This window comes from Berghia stephanieae, chromosome 15 (assembly GCF_034508935.2).
Source record: "Berghia stephanieae isolate SIO BIC M18660-M18661 chromosome 15, UCSD_Bste_1.3, whole genome shotgun sequence".
Classification (NCBI taxonomy): domain Eukaryota; kingdom Metazoa; phylum Mollusca; class Gastropoda; order Nudibranchia; family Aeolidiidae; genus Berghia; species Berghia stephanieae.
Genome location: NC_088374.1, coordinates 20,421,377 through 20,435,913, shown reverse-complemented (window position 1 = coordinate 20,435,913; position 14,537 = coordinate 20,421,377). Strand labels below are relative to the sequence as shown.

At 35.3% G+C, this 14,537-nt stretch overlaps 2 protein-coding genes across 2 annotated transcripts in view; one reads left to right on the top strand and one right to left on the bottom strand.

The window, feature by feature from the left end:
• Nucleotides 1-12,683, bottom strand: part of LOC144960598 (uncharacterized) — a 19,725-nt gene extending 7,042 nt beyond the window's left edge. The window contains exon 1 of the mRNA XM_078893825.1: nt 12,470-12,683. The gene's annotated coding sequence lies outside the window, so the exon portion shown is untranslated. The remainder of the gene's footprint in view (nt 1-12,469) is intronic.
• On the top strand, nt 128-12,955 carry LOC144960407 (uncharacterized). The gene is made up of 5 exons (XM_078893488.1): nt 128-655; nt 1,081-1,167; nt 2,328-2,389; nt 3,207-3,423; nt 12,813-12,955. Exons 1-5 carry the CDS (start codon nt 592-594, stop codon nt 12,953-12,955), a joined length of 573 nt encoding a protein of 190 aa, XP_078749614.1. The 5' UTR covers nt 128-591.
• The last annotated feature ends 1,582 nt before the right edge of the window (nt 12,956-14,537 follow it).

Below are 14,537 nucleotides of genomic sequence, written 5' to 3'. Positions count from 1 at the left end.
GAATCTTGGTCCGGATTCTTATCTTGGTGACAAGAGACAAGCAAACATAGTAACTCTTTTTTTCGTGAAACGTATGTTTAGTCAATTTCGCGCATAAAGAGGCACTCGGCACTCACTCACTCCGCAAGTCAGTAGTAGGTAGGTGGTTATCAGTTATCAGCTTTAATTCTTAGTCAAACGCTTCATCAAACCCATTATTGAGTAGCATGTTGATGCCTGATGCCAGTTGAAGCCATCTCGACGTCGTGAAATGGAGCATCTTCTGTCATAGCAGTAGAATCGTCAGATGCCGCATTTAAATCCTCCATTCCAGGCGTTGCTGTTGCCATATCGATCTTCGAAATGATTTGGTCTAGACGTCAAGTTGACCCGTTCTATGTCTGAAGAGATTTTAAAGTGCAATACCTAACATTATATCTTGATCTACAAAAGAGTCTTTTTAAATGAACCGCTGTGTTTCTATATTTTTCAAGAACCAATGATTATCTGATAACCACTGACAATTGACTTGCGGAGAGAGTGGCCGACGGACGTCCTCTCTATAGCCGCAAGTATTTTTTCGTCACTTGCTGAGTTCCAAACTAGACGTCTATGGCATCGTGGGGTAAATTGATGCTGGAGGCATCATTGAAGAGACACCGAGATAATTTAAATGGTAAGTTATTGGCCATTCTTATTACATCACTGTTGATTTAAGATTTTCAATAGGGTAGACATCACAATCACACACACACCGATTGATGATTGTCACTTGTCAGTCAGTCATTTGGAAGTGGAGTCAGATAATTCGGGAACTTCTGTAGACTGTAGATTCACACTAGTGAGTAAGATCTGTCGTTTACTACTACTACTACTACTACTACTACCACTACTACTTTTAGTTTTAGCTTTATCCAACTCAACACTTCTCGTGTTTATTTTATTTTGGCAAAACTAGAATGGATTTTTGAAAAGAATATAAAATAATTTAAACTTAAACCTGTCTTTGCATCTTGCTTTATGCATACAGTATGCCATATCACAGCCATCACAAAATCATAGTTTAATGTTGAGAATATGCTATTTCTTTTGTAACTTCAGATCAGAGAGATTTGAGCTTTAAAAATCCTGAAAAATGTCTTGCTGTCAATCCAGACAACCCTTTTGATGTGATCTATGATGTTAATGGTAAGAATGTAATTTGATGAGGAAATGAATAACATTTAGGTACACATAGTTTGCTTTTTTTTTTTTTTTTTTTGAGTCATGATGTGTAATACTATTACAGTCCACTCCGGATAATTGCAACTCGTTTAATCGCAACTTTCGGTTAATCACAATATTTCCTAAGCAATGGAAATAATTCTATATAAAAGTCACTGGTTAATTGCAACAAACTTCGGTTTTTTAAAAAGTGGTAAATTCAAGAAATCAAACAGTATATCATGATTAAATTTCATCATGTATGAAATCGTGACAGGTTGAAGAATCGAGAGTGAGCAGGATTTAATGCTACAGTAGTGTGTCACCACTCTGTTAGAGTCGAAAGAGGGCGGGGCTCTGCAGTATGGGTTTGTGACGTCATCGGTGGCCATTAAATAGAAGAGGGTGGGGCTGGTCATAATCTTGACAACAGGTTATAAATGACAGTTATAAAGAGAGACTGAGCGATATCCTTTGTTTTAGGATTAACAACTGTGCATTGTGACCAACGAGTTTGGTGAGAGCTTATTGTCTCTCATTAAGGCTAATCTCTTTAACTCTGACAAATGTTGAATTGTTGAGAAAAAAGATTGAAACTTCTTCCAATCTGAATAAGATATCGGCTTGCTTCATAGCTGCTTTTGGTTGACAAATCTACACGGGGCTGCCATATGGTTTTTGTTTCAATCAAATTGCTCTGTATGTGGTGGACTAAGAATATTATTTACTGGTTTGAGTTGACAATAAATGTGTAAAATGTTGAAATAGTGGACAGGAAACTGAATTTCGGTTAATCCCAACATTTTCGATGATCCCAAGGTATTGCGATTATCCTAAGTGGACTGTACCTGAATCTTGAACGAAAAACTATCATATGGATATGATTATAGACAGATTGGTTTCTGGAATTATATTTCCGTCCTCCCTTGCCAACTCTGACGTTCTTGAAATTTAAAAGAAAATAGCCAGAAGGTTTCGGACTTAATTTTCTTTTTTTTTCCAAAGGACAATAGTCATAAGGTAAATAATTTTTAAAAAATCCTTTTACAGCACAAGATGGCATGATTTTTTGTTTAAGAGTTTAGAGAAAAACTTGCACATGATAGTCTTCAGCTTTTTTTTTGTTGTTTTTATTTTCTATATAGACTCCAACTCAGAGCCTGAAAGTGATGCAGAACAAAGTTCCATATCACATGATTCATTTGTGGTAAGTATGTACATTAAAATAAAATCATAACATTTGTATAGCGTTTATCCACAGTTGGCACCATGCTCAAAATGCTTCACATCAACATATTTTGTGGTGGACAAAACACATTTGCCACAAAAGATGAGACCTGCAGTCTGTTAGGCGCAATACAATATTTCAGGACAAGGACAACACTGTTTTACACCAGTGAGATCTCCTAGTTTTTTGTTGTTAAAAATTTTTCTTTGCAGTGGACTTCGCCAACAATAACACTATTTTAAACCTTCCTCGTTATATTTTGAAGTGATATTCATTGATGAGCCATTCACATTTGAAGTCGTTTGTTTTTTTATTTGACAAAATGTGAAAATGATGCGTTTCCAGGAAAAATTAAAATAGCTTCTGTTGGGATTATACTTTTGATCTCGCATTTTGTCCAAATTCTCTTGCATCGTAATGTTTATCAACTTTTTTTGTTAACTATATTGCAGTTGCAAGGTTAGGAAGTTCATATTGTTGCAATGACAACCGTTTATATGTCCAGAATCGTAGTGATATAAAAAATTGTTTTGTAGTTGTTGGTCCTGGTGTAGGATTTAAAGAGTTGGTTAAAAACGGTTTACTGAAACCCTGGTTGGTGTATCTATATTTATCCAAGCACAGTTGAACATATTAAATACTTAGACAATATGTCTGCCTTTCTCAACTCTTTTTTATTATACTTGCATTATTAACCAGCTAATTGTTTAGTTGGATTATTAAACAATGGCTCTTCATGTTTATTGTCAACATGAATAAATTGATTGATCTGTCATCTTTTCCACAAAATATACAGGGTCCCGATTTTGTTGCTGACTCCGAGTCTGATTCCTCTACGTACTCTGTGAGGTACCCAATGCTGAGTACATCATTGTCTTTGGAACCTAGTGCTCATTCCCCAACTCAGTCAGAGCCTCATCCACAACTATCACAGACTGAACCTCGTTGCCAGTCTGGGACCCAGGTTCAACCCGAATGCTATACACTTGCAAACCAACGTGTTACGTGCAATGGTGAGTCATTTTTTTGTCATTCTTCTCCTTTGATATTTGTGGGATCAATTTTAATTTACCCATTCCTTTTAAAAGAAAACTTCCACCCCCTCCATGGTGCTGCATTTGTGTTATTGCATTTTTTTTCTGTTTTGGCAGTGCTGCGTCGCAAAATACGCTACCATTTACATAACAAGCACAAATCCAAATTTGATAGGGTGGACATCTTAGAATCTGAAACCCCAATGTGTGAGTGATATCAGTGAAACCAGCCATAAAAATGTTCATGTTTATTTTATTGGGGGTTTTTTTGTCTGTAATAGACTTAAATTGCTTGTATTGTAAGTGTTAAAATGGTTTTTTTTGTTACAACCCATCTATATATTAAAACTGTTTCTTTGTATTTCTATGATGCTTAAGGCTTTTTTTTCACAGACCAGCTGGAAACTTAACGAGAATCAGAGTAGATAACATTTTTATTAATCTTGCAACCTAAACAGTATATGATGATTGGGAGCATTTAAAGAAAAGCACATTTTCTTTTTAATTTGTCGGTACTAAAATTATACTTTGATAATGCCTGCTGTGCTACAAACCCTTTTGACTTCCAGGTTCAATATTTTTCTTTATTCTAAAATTCTTGGGTTTCCTTTCAATGACAACTGAGATCATTAAAATTCAGCTCACAACATGATGTGTGTAGATTTGATGAAAACATATGTTCGAGTTGAGAAGCAGTGTTCACGAACTTGCTGATCGTTTTTACTAGCATTTATTTTCCTAACTTACCTGTATCAATTAACAAAGGCAAGACTCAAATATTTTCTATCTGAACAGTGTGTTTGTTATTGAAATATTTCCGGCATATACATGTCATATTTCATTCCCACAAAATATAAATCAGGATTAAGTTGTCTGGGCATCAGCATCGTTCAGGCAGTTGGGGGGAAGTCTTTAAGGAATTAATGAAGCCGATGCTCAACCGGTCTGGAGGACGTTTGATTGATGTCGGCTGTTTGTTCTGCCAGCCGGTGATGTTTTCTCACTCCCTCAATGACAAAGAAAGTCATTGTTATGACTATGAACTATAGTCTATTATTACTTTTGTTACTATATTAATTGTTACTTATAGCCGCTACTGTTATTATTATTATTATTATTATTATTATTATTATTATTATTATTATTATTATTATTATTATTATTATTATTATTATTATTATTATTATTATTATGATATTGCCTTCATTGCATTCTATTACTATTATTGATATAATTAATTTCTGATTGTTGTAAATAATTTATGTGAATTGAATTTTGTCGATTGGCCAAGGGCCTACAATAAACTTAAATGAAATGTTAGTCTTTGGATAGGACTTGGGTCTATTCTTGATTGCTTTTCCGCCTGGGTCGAGTGAAGCATTTGGAGTAAATTTTGTTGCTCAACGTAAAAAACATGACGCTTACCATTCCGCTGATACTGATACCTCCAAGGGGTGGTTGGGGAAAAACCTAAAATTCTTTTGACATTCTGTCTGATTTTTCGCTGAAACAACAAAGGACAATCTATGTATTCAGATGAGACTTCAATGTGTTACTATTCCGATTTATGTTCATATTTTGATTATAATGAAGAGGGAACCCTGAACCCAGTGAAGTGGGTGGATTGATCTATTTATTTCTATTTCAAAACAAAAATATGGCGTCTTTTCACTGGATTTGTTATGTGGCAGAGGTCTCCACAAATCTAACATACCTCTTCCAAAGGAATAGATGGTAGAAAAGTATATAACAAGAAGGAATTATGACAGTTACTTGTCCAGGCCTTAAATATTTGGAATGCTATTCCTCTCTATCGCTGTCATGTAGCTGATGTGCATATGATCTGTCTATTGATTTATTTTCATAGTTCATAGCATGATGTGCTTTATTTTCTTCTTTTTTTTCCAGAGAAATACAAAAAGCCAAGGAGACCCTGTCCATACTGTGGACAGTTGCAAACAAAACTCTCAAGGCATTTGATGAGGAAACACAAAGATGAGACAGAAGTTACAGAGGCCATGAAACAGCCTGTAAAGGAAAGGGATAGAACAATGGATTATCTCAAGAAAAAGGGCATTTTTTATTCAAACACTAGAAACAATTCAATAGTTATGCGTGAGAGAGCACAAGGGTCACATGAAGTTGTTATGTGTGCTGGCTGTAAGGGGTTTTACTCTGGACGAAGGGTTTATGAACACAAAAAGAAATGTAGTACTGAGCATGCTCTGTGTACTGGGGTTGTAAAATTTTATCCCGTGGCTCCCAATGCAAGTAAAGAAATAAAGGAGAATATTCTTGACAAATTTCGGAATGATGAAGTGGGAAATTTGTGTCGATCAGACAAAGCTATAGTATTGTTAGGAACAAAATTGTGGAGTAAAAGTTCAAAGAAGGAGAGAAAAGTTATAATGAGTGATTTACGCATCTTAGGAAATTTGATTTTAAAAACTAGGAAGAGAACGAATCAACCTTCTTTCTCTGGAGAGGACGTGGTGAAGCGTTGTAACTTTAATGAAATATCGCAAACCATTTCTGAAATGACTTTGAAAGAGGATGGGACATTGAAAGCAGGCTTGAAGCTTTCAATTGGATTTATATTGAAAAAGTTAATTAATTTCTTAAAAGGGGAATATATAATGCAAAACAAAATGGAAGAATCCGCAGAGATAGATTTGTTCAAAGCTGTCCTGGATTATAATTGGGATAGTATTTTTTTTACAGCCAGAGTTCAATGTGAAGCAAAGAGAACAAATTTGAGAAAACCCAAAGAGATGCCATTAGAGAATGATATAAAGAAGCTACGGCAATTTATTACTGAAGAGATGGTCCGTATTTGTGAGGATGATTATCAATTATTTGATTCACATATGTTTGTTAGGCTTCGCAATGTCATCGTAGCTAGGCTTACAATGTTTAATGCGAGGAGAGGCGGAGAACCCGCAAGGATGTTGTTAAAAGACTGGAATGATGCAGATTCAGGTGTATGGGTTGATCCCCAGCTTGTACAACATGTCACTGATCCTCTGGAAAAAGCGTTACTTGAGAAGTATAAGCTGGCCTATCAGTCTGGAAAGGGAAGCAAGATGTTGGTCCCTGTGTTGATACCCAATGACACAATTCAGCCTTTAAGGAAACTTGCACAGGAGCGTAAAGCTGTTGATATTTCAGACAACCCATTTCTTTTTCCAAATACAGGAATATCCAAAGATCATGTAAGTGGTTACATTGCCATCAAATATGTCACTTCCTTAGTAAAGGATTTAGAGAAACCCCAGTTGTTAATAGCTGATAAATTCAGGCACCGAGCTTCGACATTATTTGCCTTACTTGATGTCCCACAACACGAGAGAGATGTCTTCTATCGACATATGGGACACAGTGAATCAATCAATCAAAACATTTATCAGTGTCCACTTGCAATACGAGAAATAACAGAAGTTGGTCATTTTTTGGGTCAAATTGATAACTCAGCATCGGTCACTGGGGAAGGAAATTGTAACATTGAAACAAATGACTCTGTAGTGAATAGAGACTCAAATGCAAATTTTGGAACATCCATAGTAACAGCTGCAAATCAAGAAGAAATATTTGATGGTGAAGCAGGAGTGCCAAATCAGCTTACGTGTTCTTCAAAACAAACTGAACCCAAGAGGAATTCAAGCAAAAATCGGAGATACATGTCATGGTCAGATGAGGATACAGATAGAGTCAAGTCATATTTTAAAAACTTTGTCGAAGATGTTTCAGCACATGGTTCAAGGGGATCATTACCTAGAAAGTCTGAAATTATTCTGTTCTTAAAACACCACAGGGTATTTTCACAAAAAGGAATCCCTGAAGGTACACTAATTAGTTTGGTGAAGACAAAGATTTTTAATGAAAGAAATAAATATAGAAGGGAAAGAGCGTTTCAATCGGTGTAATGACAATCATGAATTTGATTTGTATTACATTCATTGTATTGTATAGTGTTATTGACATATTTTGGGGGTTTACAAAAACGTTTTATCTTTATATAGTACAATCTGTTCATCATTGCAATATCCTTTTTTATATTATATGAACATTCATTTGCTCAGCTTGAGAGACAAATGCTTTGTAGAACCATAGCTGCCAACCGTTCTGTTAAAAACGGATTTGTTCCGTATTTGACTTCCTGAGTCCGTAAGTGCTTATTTTTAGTTCAAAATCCGTATTTTGTAATTTTTGACTAATTTGTGGTAAAAAAGCCATGTGAGCCTAATGAATTATTATTATTGATCCATTATTATTACTATTACTACTACTACTATTGTTGTTATTATTATTATCATTATTATTGGTGTCCAGTGAGAGCATAATCTCCATTTGTGTAGCTCTTTAATTTGAATTATGCCTCTAACATAAATGATTTTCAACAATTAAAAAAGTTCCATTCGTTTATATGACGCCTGTATTTTACTCAAACCTTTCATAATGTATTGGAGATTTGCATAGGATATGGATGTTAGCCTCGATATACTTTGAATATTCTAAGACAGTATTGATACTTTCACTATTTGTTACAAATATTATTTTAATTAAGAATAAAATTAAATCCACCTTTTTGATTGGAAGGTATTCAATAAGAAAATCAATTGCTTATATTGATTAAAGATGACAATGATTATTTCCCTTTATTAATTTATGAAATATATAAATTTAATCCCTTTAAAAACATCTTCATCTGATTTTAATTTTTTTTTTTTCAAGCAAGCTTTTGTAACGGTTTAGGTTCAAGAAAAATAAGTATACTCCATTTTTAGGTGTGTTTATCTTGTCAAAGTAAAGAAGTAGGAATTCTCTAATATTTAGAGGTGCATTTTACTATAACTACTATTATAGTATACTACTTAAAGACCATTATGTTGCATGAAAGAAAACATATATGCAATCGTCTACTTTTTATCTGAACTCACCTAATTTTTACCCCAAAACGCCCTCTCAAGTGATGTACCAGGTTGGTAGTTATGCATTTCTAACCATCTTAAGTTATTTCATTTATTTTACAATCGTGCTTCTTGTGTATTGGTCCTTATCAAAGTTGAGGCAGTTGAATTCTTTCTTTATATTGTCCGTTCTGAATTTTGATCTCATTGTGGAAAGCTCCCATAGCGGGCAGGGAGGTACACACTGTGTCTTCTAACCCCTTATATCTGTTTTCCAACATGCTTTCAGTCTTTGTCTTGGAATGAGATTACTTGTTTTTTTCCTGGCCCTCGCCGGAGTCCTAGCTGGGAGGGAAGCAGTCAAATGCATATTTATTGTTTTGGGAGATGATATTTTTTTCCTTGTAAATCATCTCTCTGTTATGTATTATTACTATATTTGTTATTTTTTAATGTATAATGTAAGCATTTGAGTGTGTTCCTCTTTGTTGGATTTTGTTCTTGTGTCCGGATAAGACTTATAGGTGATCTCAAACTTAGTACATTGGTGATACGCTCTTGGAATCTACATCTGATCCCTATTTGTTCCCAGTTCCCCTATGTCTTACTTTCTCTTGGATGCTTCAACTGTAATTCTAGAACTTTTTACTATCCAATTTTCTTCCTTTTTACTGGCGCTGATATAACCTAAATGTGTTGCAAGCGCCGTAAAACCCTTAAAAACAAAACAACAATCATTGTGGAAAGTGTCATTTTAACGATTCAAATGTGCTGGTACTAAACCCGATAATTGAGCAACATTTGGACTAGCCTCTGTCATCTCAAACTTGTTAGTGTTAGTAATAGTAATTAAAAAGGCTGACTTTTATATGTTGCGATTCGATGAAGGGGGGGGGGGGGGGGGGCTTCGGCACACATCGCCCCTCATCCCGGGCAAAATGAGCGTTCCTTATTTTATTTTTGAAAAGTTGGCAGCTATGTAGAACTATCTGAAAGAATCAGATATGGCAGAATAAAAAGTCTTTCTACTAACCCTAACTTAATTGGCCAATGTAGCTTTATGTTCAGCATTTTCTAGATACCTAATGTAAAATTTCACTATTCTTTTTATGATAGTTTTAAGAGTTGCAATCTTTAGAGGTGACTGTCAAGAAATGACACCTCTGTGCATTTAATTTCATTCTTTCTTTATCCCCTCATCCTTAATCAGAATAATAATAATTAATAATGAAAAAAAATGCAGCAACGACAGCTTAGAACGGCATAAAGTGCTTAAGAATTATTTTTTTTGCATTAAACTTTATTCAAACGATTTTCAACACTTTTGCTTCACAGTTTATGCTTTTTAACAAATGCAATTAAGCAACTTACCAGCAACAACATATTGGTTTGTTATCATTTGAGGGTTTTATCAGTAAAACTGTTTCTATCCTTTTATGTTGCACTGTACACATAGCAAACTTCATGCTTTTATTTGGTGACCAAAGACTTATGTGATACAGTGGATGAATGTTTGTGATGGCTTTTGGAACTGAAATAAACCTGCAATATGATTTGTAGACTTCTATCGTTATGTATCATTTTTCGGTCAAATGTAAATGTAATTTTACACGAGCTTGATGTATCATAAAACCCACAATGAGCTCAACGTGCAGCTGGTAGTAGATTTATATGGACACGAACAACGTTGTTACAATTCAGTAACGTACTCCAATTAACACAAGTGAGACTGTAAATGAGACTTTTACAATGACTCTGCATCGCCACAAATATGGATTCGAACCCTGGCAACTCGGGCGTCAGACGAACTGTCTACCACGAAACCAAAGCAAGCATTGTGCAAGTTAAAGTGAATGAGATGTTGATTGAAGCCGTTCATTGTGTCCATCAGATCTGCTGTCCTATCCATCCAACTCCATTCACTCACTGGGTGGGTTCCCGACTTCCCATAATGGGCAGGGACGTACTCGTTGCGTCTTCTATCCCCCTATGTCTATTTTCCAACTTGTTTTCTGTCTTTGTCTCGGGATGGGATGGGATTACTTGGTTTTGTCCAGGACCTGGCTGGGAGGGAAACAGTCAAATGTATAGTTCGAGTTTTGGGAGATTATATTTTTCCCTTGTAAATCATCTGTCTGTTATGCTCTTTATTGTTTTGTTTACATATTATTTATGCTTTGTAAACATTTGAGTGTATCCCTCTTTGTTGGGACCTGTGCTTGTGTCTGAATGAGACGTTTAGGTGATCTCAAACTAAGTACTTTGATAGTGGGCTCTTGGAATCTACTGTTTCCTATTTGAAACAAATCCCCTTTGCCTTACTTTTTCTTGGGTGCTCTAATTGTAGTTCCAGAACTTTTTACTATCCCATTTTCTTCCTTTTTACTGGCGCTGATATGACCTTAATGTGTTGCAAGCGCCGTAAAACCCTTACAAACAAAACAAAACAAACCAAGTCCATTCAGTGGTATACAACAACAACAAATAAACTCCTCTGCCTGGTCCCTTCTATCTCTGATCTTAACCTGGGTCGTCAGGTTTCTAAAGGGGTCGGGGACTGCAAAAACAATGGCGCACGGAGCAACTGGGAATATTTTTTGCCGTGTTTGAGTCCCAGGTTATTTCCCTGAGCGCCCCTTCTGAGGGATGGACCTTCCCAGGAGTTAGTAAATGCGTTGCTCGGCCACTTCACTCTACGCACACTGGGATAAGCTTCGACACTATGGCCATGAAGCTCTTAATCTTAAGGACTTACTTTATTTTAGACAATTTGGTGGTAGCTCACTTGAAAATGCACTCTTAGGTATACACATATATAAACATATACTGGGCTCCCTAAAAGGGTTTTTTAATGTGGTCTCCCTAAAAACATGTTTTTACCAAATGTCTCCTTAAAGCTACAGAAACACTTAGTAAAACATTAGGGGGACCGAGTAATTTTCTATATACCATTGTGATCATCAAGCATCAGAATTGTGTTCATAAATCATTGTAGGGAATCAAACTATACTCATTTGAACAAAGATTGAACAGTTTAATCAATTTGAACAAGACATATGCTTGGTCCTCCAATTGGTGCATTTCACAGTGGTCACCTTAATAGTGGATTGATACTTATATATATATATATATATATATATATATATATATATATAAAGTGAAACGATAAATCGTAACAAAGTACATTTAAAAAAAGATAGATTTTAAAAAGCATGATGTTATAATGTTGAGCAAGAGGATAACTATTTCAATTAATGAAATGTTGTAATCTGTCTTGTCTACTGGTCAAAGATTTAAATGTCAAATATCTCAAAACAGGAATTTGACTTATCTCTCACTTTGTAGACAAACTCTTCATATATATATATATATATATATATATATATATATATATATATATATATATATATATATATATATATATATATGGCCAAGATGTACGTTTCTGTGGCTTTCGTCCACGTCTTCAGTCGGCATAATGTAATATATATATATATATATATATATATATATATATATATATATATATATATATATACATATATATATATATATATATATATATATATATATATATATATATATATATATATATATCGTGTCTGTGTGTAAGTGTGAGTGTTTTTGTGCGCGCGCGAGTTTGTAAGGATGTGTATTTAGATCAAGGTTTGCCTCACTGACAATGATGATAGTTTGATTCTCTGCTTTCATCGATCGATAATTCAAAAAAGTTTAATGCTTAGTAAATTGGATTCAAAAGTCTGATGTCACGTCGCCCAGCAACGGCGGCCATCGTGGTTCTAAACAAAGAAAATCAATACTTTTTATTCTTCATGCTGGCTAGAACTTTTCGTAAGACATATTATGTCTTGTGATCAGAATATGTAAAAGTCAAAACATGATCAGATCCATGGTGTTTTCTGTCTTCTGGATACGCTTTTATGCTCGTCGGAGAAATATTTCATAAGGGCGTCCGCCATTGTTCTGATAGTTTAGAGCCAGTTACTAAGTTACCATGTGTCATTACGAGGGAAGTGACGTTACGACTACTGAAGCGTAATTAGACTTATAATAAATAAATAAATAAATATGGCTTCGAAGTCTCAATGGACGCTTGCCGTGAATGTGTGCGTCACTTCGAGTTTGTCAGTCTGTTTCTATTATCCAGTTAGTAATCTGCCTCCATAAATCTGTGTCTAGTGCAAGTTTTCTTTGCTTCAGAATTTCATCATGTGTGTTAAGGTCCTGAGGCAGTTGGATGTTTTCTTGTGTTCTTGAACTCTTTTTTTCGGTTTTTGTTTCTAAAAGTATGTGATATTAATATAATAAAATAATTAATAAGTGTTTTGTGACATTTTAGTTTCGATACCAACGGACAATCATATCGATATATATGGCCATATATTCGATAATTGCAGTGTACCTAACATTGTTAATTATATCGGAGTATCATAATTTCAGAGATTATATTCAATTGTCATGAACTGACATCCACGATAATCGAAGATACAAACTTAAACAATAATTATATCGATTTTAAGTTCAACTCCAATATTTACATAAGATTGCGATACTATGTCGTTACAGCTAGTGATTATACATAACAAGATATCGACTTTAACAAAAGAGTATAATTTGCCAAAAGGTAATCGATTACATCGGATTCACATCATAATTAAGATTGGTATCGGAGTTTCGACACGTTATTATTATGATATCGATTACACAGACAGATTTTTCAACACTCATTATTTTATTTTAATTTTTTTTCGCAAACCGTTTAATTTCAAGACTTGCTCGTAGAATTGATTATAGTTGATTAGAAGAATAAAAAAAGATTGAGCTTTTATATCGCGCAATATCCACTAAATGTGCTCAAAGCACTTTACAAGGGGTCCCTGGTCAACAGCAACATTTAACATGTAGGATGGGACATGACGCCTGTTAGGCGATGTTACAATTTTTTTCGGACAGAGACAACGCTGTTAACGGCCAGGTACTCATTTTACACATGAAAGCATGTGAGTAAAGAGCCTTTTCCAAGGACTCAACTATGCGCCGAGCGCGAGGCTCGAACCCAGGACCTTCCGATCCGAAAACGAGTGTTATATCACAAGACCACATAGCGGCACTTAAGCGTCTAACTCGACGTGCACTTATTCGCAGGTCTGATAACCAAATTCATGATAGACCCATTGTTGAGATGGAAGTTATTATATAAAAATAACGCAGAATAACATTGTCAATTGGATTCAGTAGTCTCATGTCACGCCGCCCGGCAACGGCGGCCATCTTGGTTCTAAACAAAGAAAATCATTACTTTTTATTCTTCATGCTGGCTAGAAATTTTCATATCTCTTGTGATATGAATTTATAAAATTCAAAAGATGATCAAATTTATGTTGTTTTTTTTTTTCCTCTGGATACGCTTTTATGTTCGCCGGAGAAATATTTCATACGGTGTCCGCCATTGTTCCGATAGTTTAGAGCCAGTGTTACTAAGTTACCATGCGTCATTAGGAAGGAGGTGACGTTACGACTATCGAAGAGTATTACAACAATGTTAAACTAGGCCCATGAGTTGGGTCGGATGTCAGACCTGTATGTATGAGCACGTCGGTCTAACTAGATTCAATAGACGAACTCATCGCCCCGAAGTATGTCGGAATGGTTTCTTAGATGTTGAGAACTTTTTTACATGTCATGTGATCAAAATGTATAAAAATCAAGATATGATCAGATTTGTGCGGCTATGTGGTCTTGTGGTATGACACTCGCTTTCGGATCGGAAGGTCCTGGGTTCGAGCCTTGCTCGGCGCATAGTTGAGTCCTTGGATAAGGCTCTTTACTCACATTCTCCACCTTACTCAGGTGTAAAATGAGTACCTGGTCGTTAACAGCGTTGTCTCTGTCCCAAAAATTTGTAATATCGCCTAACAGGCGTCATGCCTCTTCCTACATGTTATGTGTTGCTGTTGGCCAGGGACCCCTTGTAAAGCGTTTTGAGCACGTTTAGTGGATATTGCGCTATATAAAAGCTCAAGTTTATAATGTTTATGCTCGTCGGAGATATATTTTATAAGGCGTCTGCCATTGTTCCGATAGTTTAGAACGAGTTACTAACTCTTGCTATACGTCATTACGAGGGAAGTGACGTCACGTCACGACTGTTTAAGCCCATTGTGA